This window comes from Numida meleagris, chromosome 1 (assembly GCF_002078875.1).
Source record: "Numida meleagris isolate 19003 breed g44 Domestic line chromosome 1, NumMel1.0, whole genome shotgun sequence".
NCBI classification, from domain to species: domain Eukaryota; kingdom Metazoa; phylum Chordata; class Aves; order Galliformes; family Numididae; genus Numida; species Numida meleagris.
This window is the reverse complement of record NC_034409.1, coordinates 113,272,370-113,284,528: the sequence shown is the minus strand read 5'-3', so window position 1 is coordinate 113,284,528 and position 12,159 is coordinate 113,272,370. Positions and strand designations below refer to the sequence as shown.

General features: G+C 35.6%; 1 protein-coding gene across 15 annotated transcripts in view; it reads right to left on the bottom strand.

The window, feature by feature from the left end:
• DMD (dystrophin) overlaps nucleotides 1-12,159 on the bottom strand; it is a 1,007,484-nt gene that overhangs the window by 173,669 nt on the left and 821,656 nt on the right. For all 15 annotated transcript variants that reach the window (XM_021408144.1, XM_021408061.1, XM_021408111.1 and 12 more), the window contains 3 exons: nucleotides 11,583-11,739; nucleotides 3,110-3,230; nucleotides 2,136-2,404 (listed from right to left, as the gene is read on the bottom strand). In XM_021408144.1, coding sequence (XP_021263819.1) covers nucleotides 2,136-2,404; nucleotides 3,110-3,230; nucleotides 11,583-11,739 — 547 coding nt within the window. The remainder of the gene's footprint in view (nucleotides 1-2,135; nucleotides 2,405-3,109; nucleotides 3,231-11,582; nucleotides 11,740-12,159) is intronic.

The window sequence follows — 12,159 nt, the reverse complement described above, 5'->3', positions numbered from 1 at the left end:
GCCACAAATTAAGGCTATGGTTGTGAGTATATTTAAATACTTGTACACCTTATGTAGATGCACTAAGAATACAAAGAACCAAGATCAAAGTTTCTGCTGTCTAGTTAGTTTGCATGTAGCAAATACAAACTAGACAATTTTAAAGAATTTAAATAATCTGTTTAAGAGTTACATAAATTGTGATTGATTTATGACTTTCCAAAAACAGATTTCACTCTAAGAAAAAAAAGGATGTCATAAATATGAACAACTGAGGCAAAACATAATTTTGTTAATTTAAAAGGACAGTTTTTAAATTGCAGGCACAATTGTAGCTTTCTTGATGGTTATTCATTTCACAAACATGCTTACACTGCCAAGTGAGCATATGCATCTATCTTCAGAATCTGTGATGGTATTACATTTCATTAGAGTAATGAATATATTCAAGACAGTACTTTTGGGAACAATAACTACAGTAGTCACAGAGTTAATATCATTCAACTTTTGCCCTACTATGTTCCTTCATTACCTAAGCAGTACTAATTATTATCATTTAGAAGCTGTTGAAAGTGCAATATCACTAGAGTACTCTGTAATTGTCATATATGATATGAAAAAATATAGCCTGTAAGGATATGAATATCATCTGTTTTTTTGTTTACTATTTGTCTGATGTTCTTATGGATTTATGATAGCCCACATAAAAAAAAAAAAAAACCTTAAGTAAATATGGTACAAATGAGATGAAAACAGTGTGTAGGTGGTAGTGTCTGATTTTAAATTTTAAATCATAAACCAGAATTTTTTGTTTCTGTCTGGTCCTAACACTAACACTTCAGAGCAAACGACGACGTATCTACTGAGAGATAGTACCTCAGGATTTTCACAAATTTTAGGAGTCCTGTTTTAAGATGGCTGTTATTGAAATTCTATTCTGTCCTCCAGGACTGAAGTGTAGTAAGATTCAGCACTGTAATTACAAAGTCAGAGCTTTATGGTCACAGCTTTATAATTAAGTAACTTGGTTTGTTTTCTAGTAATAGAAGGGATTTAAAAAAAAAAATCCATGGGCATAATAAATGGTACATTCTGAGAATTTATAAATAGATCTCTTCTGTTCATTTATGAGTTTAAATGAAGAAAAACAAATTATTCAGCCAGTTGTCCATCAGCTACTGTGTACTTCCTTTGTCTTGCACAATATTTGTACAAGACACTCATTAAACCTTCTATATGACTAAAACTTAAGGATAATTTTAATTTTTTATTTTTTGAAAGCTACATTTGATTTTTAAAGGCATTTTTTTCATGCCATTAGTCATTCTATTTCTACTTTCTTAGATCCTAATGTTCTAGTAGAGAAAATAACAGTCAGCTCAGGTCTCTTTCAAAATGACGAATGATTCCCATTTATGAGACTGGAACAGAGGCATTTTCTTCTTATCAAAATGGCAACCGCCTCTATTGTGCTCTAGATGAAGGAATCTGGTAGTATTTATAAAGCCTGGCCATGTCAGTCATGAAGAAAAAGGACAAATCCTTATGAGTTTTTCAATAAGCTGTGATTTTATGAATTAACATTTGAAAGCTGGTAAGCACTGTTATTGAAAATAATCATACTTTTTTCCGAAGCATTTCTTTTGTTTTAAAACTATCTTAAGTATGGTCGACTTATCAAATAAGACTGATAGCAAATGCCACCATCATGACAAAACAACAACAAAGCCATATACTTTAAATTATTTCAACTCTATAAGAACAGATACAATTATGCTCTCATCATGCTTACAAAACTATAATAAACAATAGAATTAATTTTGTTTACTTTCCTCATATATTCTCCTATCTACTTTATTTTGTTGTCTATACTGCTAACTCTGCTATGTTAATCCTGAATTAAGAGTTAAATGCGCTGAGGATATTTACGGATTCCTGCAGAGCACATTCACATGCAGTAGCAGTATGTACTCTCAGTGTTGATTCCACTCCATTTTAATTGCAGAAATAATAATAAAAAACCTTTAAATTTACTTTAAAAAAAAAACACGTAAATCTCTATGACACAAAGCAATCTATTTCTCATTTTACAAGTTAACTCTTGATGACCTAGCCAACCATTTCATATCCAAAAATACTGATTTAACAAAGCATACCTTGACTTTTTCTAAGTGATCCTGCAGAGAGTCAATGAGCAGATCCCCCACTGGCTGCCAGGATCCCTTGAACGCTTCAGCCTGGCGCAGTTTCAGGTCCAGTTCATCCATTGCCTCCTGAAGGCCCTGCAGCCTTTCAACAGCATCATCTATCTTCTTTTGCCAATCAGCAGAACGTAGATTTAGCTTATCCCACTCAGTTCTGACATCATCTGCTTGCCTTCGGAGAACTTTAGTGACGTTCTGGGCCCTTTCCTCAGGTGATAGCTCTAAATATAAAAGTTGAGAGACTTTTAGGATGTACTCTGTCTTAGAAAAAGAAACTGCCATCTGGGTAAGTCGAAAAAGTTCAAAGCTCACTTAGAAAGTATTCATAACCAATGACACATTAAATTTATTTTATATGTGTTTTTATTTGTAAATCTCTCAAATCCAAATTTTTCCACAATATTGATCAACAAAACATACATTTACATATCTAATGGCATTTTAAACTTCTGGCTACACCTTGCTGTATCCTGATTCAATGAAGTAGTTCTGCATATATTTAAATATTAATCACTGTGAATCACTGCAACTGAGTGGATTTGGGAGTTCTGCTATACTGATTTCTCTTGATCTGCTTCATATATGATCACTTTCTAAACAAATGACATAGCTCTGAAATACTTAGACTACAAGTTGAATTCTGGGTTGAACTGCAGCTTTCAGATCTCAAATGGAACTACAGTTCTAGATACATCCAGAAGATTTAAAGCCAGTTTCAACATCTACTTATAAAAAAGCATGTCTATTTATTTCCACGCTGTTCAAAAGGATCACTAAGGGTTTCTTTCATCTGTATTTTTAGCTCAGTTTCTGAATACGGAGACTGAGCTTGGAGTGTAAAAGGAATGCTCTCACAGTGGCTGGCAGAATTTCTTTAATCATCATTGATCATCTATGATCCTTCCAGCTGCTATCTCTTCAATTACCTCTTGGTTCTAGATAGACCTTCTCCAGTCCCTCTACCGGCTGATCTGCCAGGAAGACTCGCACAGTCTCAAGTGCGCTCATGATAACAGGTTCCTTTGTTTTCAGCTCCCTCTTGAAAGTCTGTGAGACAAAACAAAAATATTGCAAATGAGTATACAATGAAATACTAAGTGCTATCCCTTTTACTATTTTTTTTGGTCAATTAAAGAACAAAACTTTAAACGACAGCTTCCATGTGTAAAAGAAGCTGTCAAAAATGTAACAAAGCTTAACTGAGCCTGAAATTGTATTCATTGTACATTGTATTCAAAGGAGCTAATGTATTGGCAGCATGTTGCAAAGTCCCCAGGGATGCTAATCAAATTATTCACTGTGAGAGGGAACCTTCTTTTTGCTGGTTAACGTCAGAGTCAACACCAAAACTTAGCTGCAAGGGCCAAAGCTTTGGCTGGCTCTGAACTACATCAGCTCAGCTAATGCTTCCTGAAAGTGAGATTTCTCGGAATATGAGGGAAAACCCAATGTGTTTCACAGCTAGCCCTTTGCTACAGCTGCTGGAAGTTATATCACAAGGAAAAAAAGCACCTATGGATATTGGCATGCTAACACCTAACAATCAATTCTAACAAACCTAACAAAAAATCCTACATATTACATTGCAACCCTCTCTACCAGTAGCACTGTAGATGCAGCTCTTCCCAAATTACATGAACTGAGATTTCTGAAAAGTAGAATTGCGGCAACAGTTAAAATCCAGAAATACAGTCTAGCCTAAATGTAGGTATGAACAAGTAGAAATGAAAGAGCATAAAGTAGTCCTTATGAAATAGTTAATTTCTACTTCCTTTAATCAGTATTTATTATCAGTTTCCATATTTTTATTTTTAATGTAGCTCAGTGATAAATTCTGCTCCCTCTTCAGATCAGCTTTCTCTCCTTTTCATCTCCTCCTTTTCTATCATGCTTTTTGGAACCTGTCTCCTTTTTTGTCTTCTTTCCCTCTTCCCCATTTGCATATTTCTGTTGAAAGCAACATTCTTCCTCTTCTATCTCTCTTCTATTCCCTGACTTTAAAATGACCATAAGCAAGATTGTCAAGGTTGGTATTTAACATTTCATTTAGGTACAGTAAGAATACAAATCTCAGTGACGTGGAACTATTTCAAGAGGAACCTTTTTTTTTTCTTGTAAGAGAAATTAAAACTCTATTATTCTGAACCCAAGAAGTTTGCTGCACTAACATGCAGATGATAGCTCATCTGTGGTTTGCATATTCTACGAGTTCTTTTGCATGCTGTTTTGAATGTTGTATTATCTAAATATTTTATTTCAACTATTTTTTTCTTTATAAAGTAATATTGAGTGCATGCTGTTTTAAAGTAGTAGAGAGGTAAAACATGACGAGTTATAGTGCAGAAAAACACAATATAATTGTGCAAAAGTGAGAGCCATATGCCACGAGAGAAAAAAAAAAAAGTATTTTACTCCAGAGATTAGAAGCATCTTTTTACAAAACTGGAATTATATAATTTTTTTTCCATAATGAGTTCGCCAATACAGTTAAATATTAAGCAAAATTTTGGTTATTATGCAATCTAATGAAAATTATAAATTCAATATTAAAAAGTTCATTGTATTTTGAATTACATTCAGTATGAAATACTCTGCAAAAGAAATATCTAACAGAACTAATAATAACAATAATACCTGCAGTTTATCATACGAGCAGTTACAGGTAAAATATTCTTAATGCATTTTAGGAAGGTAAACTTTAGTAGATGACTACATTATTCTGCTATAAATATTTAAATAAACCTTCTACTGAGTGGTCAAGAACTGACCAACCATAAGGTTCTCAGCTTTTTTGCTGAGGAAACAAAGCTGGGAGGAGTGGCTGACAAACCAGAAGGCTGTGCTACCATTCAGTAAGACCTGGGCAGACTGGAGAGCTGGGCAGAGGAGGAACCTGATGAGATTTAACAAGAGCAAGCGTAGGGCCTTGTGCCTGGGGAGGAATAACCACATGCATCAGTACAGGTTAGGGGATGACCTGCTGGAGAGGAGCTCTGCGGAGAAGGACCTGGGTGTCCCAGTGGACAGCAGTTTGAAGCAGATCGAGGGAGGTGATCCTCCCCCTCTACTCTGCCCTGGTGAGGTCACATCTGGAATACTGTGTCCAATTCTGGTTCAAAAAAGACAGGGATCTCCTAGAAAGAGTCCAGCTGGGGATGACACAGATGATGAGGGGCCTGGAGCACTGCCATTATTAGGAAAGGCTGAGAGAACTGGGTCTGTTCAGCCTAAAGAAAATACTGAGAGGGGATCTGATCAGTATTTATAAATACCTTAAGTGCAGGAGGCAGTCGGACAAGGTCAGACTCTTCTCAGAAGTATGTAGTGGTTGGACAAGGAGCAATAGCCAAAAACTGGAACATACAAAATTCCACACAAATATGCAAAAAGACCTTCTTTACAGTAAGGATGACAGAGCACTGGAACAGGCTGCCAGAGAAGTTGTGGAGTTTCCATCTATGGAGATATTGAAGACCCCTCCGGATGCCCACATGTGCGACGTACTGTAGGGAACCTGCTTTAGCAGGGGGGTTGGACTTGATGATCTCTTGAGGTCCCTTCCAATCCCTGGGATTTTGTGATTCTTTGATTCATAATTGTGAATTGTGAAAATCATTTAGCAAAGTGCACTTTTCCTGAAGGTGTTGACACTGTCAGAAATGTTTATTTTGTGCGATAGATATCAGTGGGACTGAGATCCTTTCACACATTGCATCTGCTAAGGAATCTATTCTTTGGTGAATAGCTGTGATAAATATTTTAAATAATGTTGTTGACCTGTAAGAATAAACACCTTGATTTCCACAAAACAAGAAAGGTACTGTATATTAATAAGAAAGCTACCACTGGACATTGTTCTGCACAAAAACTCAGTGAGGTTACTCCTGGGTTAAGCAGTTCCAACTTCTTACATAATTTTAGATTTAGAAATTTTTACATATGTTCATGACTCTTAACATGCAGTGCAATGGAAAGAGAAAATTTTAAAAGCCTTTTCCATGCGTCCAAACAGAGAAAATGTACAGTGCTCGCCAGCCTTTGTGCTAGTGAAAAACCTCCTTTCCTACCAGATGCGGCTGGTCTGCAGCTCCAGTTAGTGAGTAGCAAAGCCTAAATGTTTCTTTGTACACTGTGTGTCATCTGACAGTGTTAGCAGTGACATCCATATTCATATCGGTCTTTAAACATTACAATTATGCCACCTAAGAGATACATTGTGCTTTACAAAGATTGCTGAAAACAAATTGTTTTTCAAAAATGTTTATGTTTAAAACCAGTCAAATGGGAGGCACATATAGAAAGGTCTGTGTCTGCCCTCAGAGAGAGAGCAGGAAGGAGACACAGGTATTCCGGAAAAGGAAACACAGAACTGCAACAACTGGTATGGTATTTAAAAGTCAGAAATAGCTCTGAGCCATGCATTTGGGGATGAGAAGTACTGCTGTATGCAGCGTTGCTGTAGTCAGGTCAACCCTAGCTAAGTACACGTAACAATGAGAAGGACAAAATATCTTCTCTCATCATAAATTGCTTTTTCATGAAAATCAAATCACCCTAACACACCTGGTGGCATTATATTTCCAAAACAGGATTATAACCACATTCCTCCATCGTCTTATTCTGTGCAACAAAATAGGGACAACGTAGTCAGATAGGCATACCTCATCCCACAAGCTGTGTGATCAGGAATCATAAACCTTCCCAAAATGATGGAGAAATACTAGCAATAACTTTCTGACTTTGTATATTTTCCATTTTATCACAAACAGGAAGAGTTTACCATAGAAAACAGTGAGCCAATCTGTTAAATGCTTTCCAACTTTCACCCTAAGGGATGGGACTATGAATCCCAAGATTTAGATCAGCACACAGCGTGGTGGTGAGATCTACTTACTGTTCTCATTACCTTCCCTAGTTTTCATCTGTAGACTTCTACCAAGTGAGTTAAAATATATTTCAGTATAAGAAATTAAAAAAGGAGAGAATGAAAAAAATACGATACTAAAGCAGTAGCACTGAACAGTGTTAAAAATAATGAATTTTCACTTCATAATATCCCATTCCACAAGACATTTTTTTGAATGAAGCCAAGTTTTCTGATTAATTTTTTTTGTTGTGAAATATGTATACACTACCACAAAAATCATTATCAGCAATAAATGACATTTTCTCTTCTTAAAAAAAAAATCTAAAGCTCCGACAAATACATCTCTATAATAAGCAGACCATCATTGATAACAGAATTAGCCTAAATGATTGTCTAATTTACAGATAATGATTTCAGGCTAATTTCATTGAATTCCTGAAGTTCTTCCACACTTCGTGGTGACTATAGAGGAAATCGAACATGCATAATATATGACCTGACAAAAAAACAAGTAAACCACTTTATTTAAACATCTCTATTTGTCATCAGCACTGCAGCTGTAATGGCATTCTGTCCACTACTTTAATAATGCATATATTGATCAGCTTATTGCAGACCTCCTCTACATCCTCATGGGTGTCCAAAAATTTCTTTGGTTGGAGAAACACAGATTGTTTAAATTGAAAGATGAAAATATAATGAGAAGACAGACTTGTTTTAGTAAAAGTAGTATTAAACTTTGTTATTAGAAAAGCAGATGATTTTGCTTTTAATGATTTTTAAGGAGAAAAAGTACAGTTAAATGAATTCAAGATGTTTCCCAATCAGAATGCTTTTTAAAAGTGGGCTTGGACTTCCATTTTAAAAAGTAGATATCAACTGTGCCATCAGAATATGTTAGTGTGTTCAAGCAGGGTTTACATTCCCCAGGCACACTGGCTATAGATTCCACGCAAATGAGTTTTGAGAGAACTATTAATAATTAACTTCTGCATTCATTAATGGTATTTATGCTGCTAATACAATTCCTTCACAGAAGATGTGGCAAGTCTAAAAAGAATGACAGAAAAAGCAAGCTGCCTGTGGGATGCCTAAATTGCAATCCAGGAAACAGAGATTATCAGTAACATGTACACGGTTATTCATATGATTTTGTTAAAACACTATCATGGCTCTTCATAAAGCAAAGAAAACTGCAAGGTAAAGAAATAATACTGTGATGAAAAGGAGTGTTTTTGATCACTGATTTAAAATAAATGCAAAACAAACAAACAGCAAAACCCCTATACAGTCTTTGGTATGACGCATTTTTCTTCAGATGCGAAAAATCATCAAAATGATTCACATACATGCAAGTTCAAACAAAAAGCAGTTATGTGGGTGTACTGAGGATAATGTCCAAGGTTCCTTGCCTAAAAAGTACTTCACATTTATAATGCAGCAATGAATGTGACAGTATATAAGTCTGAGAGTTCAAGCTCTCATCTGGGATAGATTCAAGCATTTGAAATTTTCATCTGAATTTTCATCTGACTCTTAAAATTTTTAATGCCAGTCTTGACAATTGGGAGCATTCAAATGATAAGAACAAACTTCTTTTAATCTCCACTACGAATATCTGAGGTACTCCAGATGGTCTTCTAAAAGATAGAGGTTAAATAATAAGCCTTTTTTTTTTTTTTTCCAAAGTTACATTCCTAAAGGGGAAACAAAAAACATAAGTTTGTAATAAGCTACCTTGCTGAGGCTTGTTCTTCTCTCCAACAAAGAAATTAACTGGGTTCACTTCTGGTTTTAACTGGCAAAAACAATTCTTCACAGAAAGACAGACGTTTTATTGAAACAAGAAGACCAAAGCTAGAAGTCCAGATCATTTAAAAGGTTGGTCAAAGCAGGTAGAAACTTAAGATTGTTTACTGAAGACTCATTTCTAGAACTGACATCGATGAAAACAAGATGAGTAATCAGTAGATTCTTTGACTCAAGTCTGAAATTCAACTACTCTCTACATTCATGCTCTGAGAGCTCAGTTTTTTAGCAAGGGCCTAACGCTCTTGAAAAATCAGCTTTTCACTAGAACTGTGCTCCAGTTTTATGCTAGAGACTTTTACATTTGAGGTGTGAACCTTCCTAACAGCATTTTTCTGGTGCTCAGAAATGGGCTAAGATGTTCGCTCAGGTACAGTCTTTGTATGTCTGCTTCTCTAAAAGACAACTTTCAGAGTAACAGAAAGTCTATAGCGTCTAGTAAAAAAAAGAAAAAGAGTAGAGAAACCCCAAGCTGCAAACACAGGGTTTTGTCAAAGACAATCTGAAGTCAGAAGAGTTCTACACTGATTGTTTTTCCCTCCTTCCCTGTAAGAGATCTTTGAAGAGTAGACAGGGCGACCTAATTTCAAGGATTATATTTTGTTCTTTTTTTTCCCCACAGGGAACCAGAGCACCTACAGCTAGAAAGGCCTCACATTAAACTACAGATGCTACAGCACAGAAAAAGGAGAGATGTGATATTTCTAAAAGGAACTAAAATGTTCTAGCTTTGATAGAAAGAAGAAATGACTGAGACATGAGGACCAAAGATTTGCATCTGTATGTATCTGCATGTGGGAGAGAAGATAATCAAAAAGGAGAAGTGAGAAGGAGACCTAGTTTGTAAAGTCACTTTGCACGTATTTATAGTACCTTACTTTTATGTAACACTTCTTATCCCTAGTAGTTTTAACCACTTATTTTGATTTGTGAGTGACAATCACTTAGTCCATCACTGAATTCTTAACACCTTTGGAATAGCTCACAGAACAATATACAACATGAAAATTTGATGAGCAGTAACTTCTCTAAATGAAAAATTTATTTCATTTCTCTTGGAGGAAAGGTAATGTTGTCAAGGACTCAAATATGATTCACATAACAAAAGTTTTGTTGCAATTCTACAAAAGTCCTTCTCAAAGTCTTGCTCTAGCTCAAGCGTGGCCTTTGGATAAATGGTCTGAGTTAATGTAGAGTTAAAGCAACATCTATTTTTTTTCTTACTTCCTGATTGCCTGGTTGTGTTCTGTGGTTTTGAAACTATGTTATGGAAGCTGCTAGAGCTAGATGGCTAGAACAGATCTCAGGTATTTCAAAGAAGGAAAGGTAAAAAAGGAGAGAGGTAAAGCCGTGGAGATTTTAGCCTTACTGTTTCCATGATAATGCTTAAAGTCCCCAGAAAAGCTTTGTGAGAAATATCCATCCTACAGATCACCTCTCTAGAAGGAAAACCTAGAAAATGAGACTATGTTACCACTACTCTCCATCTTTCAGCTATTGTGGAAAAAGCTCTATTTGTTTGTGCCAAAAGCTAAGCCTGTGCTTTTTAAGATTTGCGGACTTTTCACAAACACTGGATTGCCAGTAACTCAAGATACTTGCCAGATACACCACGTGGTCTTTCTAAACTCAGTGTTTGCTCCCAAATGCGCACTTGGGATTAGGTAGGAAAATCTCTTAAAGAAGTATCTATAATACAGCTATCTGATGAAAGGAGAAAAATACAGCTATTACAGATCCATTTCTTTTTATAGAATAATTTTAGATTTTTCCATGCAGCAATAAAAACAGAGATTTAGGAGCTTCCATAACAATACCTTTTGTGGCAAGTTTCAGAAATAGCATTGTGAAATGGTATTACATAGATACACAGCACATTTTGCAAGCATGATCACTGGGTTTGGAATATATTTTTCTCACAGTATCAAGTTGTCTGGAGATGGCATAGCAAATTATGTGCTGTTTACTTGAAACCAGACATTGAGTTAGTGTGAGACAGGTGTGAGCTTGATTCAGCACAGCAATATATACTTAAAGCATGCCTTTCACATTAAAAATAAAAAAAGAATCTTTGTTTGAAGAGTTATTGAGCAGTATTGTGTTATTTAAGGGGTTGTTAACCTGGTGAGTTTTCCAAAAATCCCATGCTAGATTTAAGTTCCTTTTTACCACAAAACCTAGTCTGGACTTGCCTCCATGTGATTTTCTGCCACTGCATTTCGATAAGAATTCCCTGATGAATTTAGCATGAGTAACAGTAACAGGCAGTAATCACAACAGTTTCACGAGGCACACAGTTGTGCATTATAACCGATATCAGCTACAGTTTTCATTAATGTTCACCAAAACACAACAGCAAAACAGTTTTAAAATGTACTCCTGAAATTTAAATGTCTGATCCAGAAAAAAAAAAATCAGAACTACTGATTTCATCTTCAAATAACATCATTAATATCTTTTCTAGCCATGAAACTAACTGCCTATGACAGTTCTATGTTGGTTTTCAAAAATCCAAACAGTTGTAGCAAATACTCCCTTCTCCAACAGACTGATTTTCTAACCTGCGTGGGAAAACTGTAGCTAGTATTACTATGTAAAATTTCACTAACTCTAAAATGTATTTCAAAAAGTATCTTACTTTTTTCCAGCATGGACCATATCATCCAACAGTAAACTGCAAAACAAAATGCAACTAATGAGAGATCATTTGAAAAAAAACATACCCTGTGAACATCGTTCTGCTTCTGCACAGTTGGAAGATCTCCACCAATGGGTGCTTGCTGTTTTAATTCATCCTCCTTCAATTGCAGCCATGCCAAAAGTTCCTGAAGAGAGAGATGTAAACGCTTCCACTGGTCTGTACTAGCTTCCAAATGGGACCTGAAAGCATGTATTAAATATCAGATGCATTCCGGCAAAGTGAAAATTAAAAAAAAAAAAAAAAATTACAAACTTATTTACTGATAAAGATCCTAGTGTTTTGTTAACTAGACAACAATTAAATAGCTTCATCAGCTTTGACTCAGACACTGATATAATTTTGATTCCACAGTCCTGGCTCGAAACAGCAAAATAATTACGCTGAATTGTCATTCTCACTAAACATGCACAAGTACGATGCAGGACTAGTAAGAGAACAATTTTCTCATCATTTAGGACTGCTAGACTACTAACCAAAAGGTAGGGAGTACTTTTCAACTCAGAGTAGAGCGAGCATTTCTCTAAACCATTCAACAAAGCATTCAGCCCCACACAAGATTCATGCAGCTGCTCACCTGTAAGATAAAAGAACCAATACCA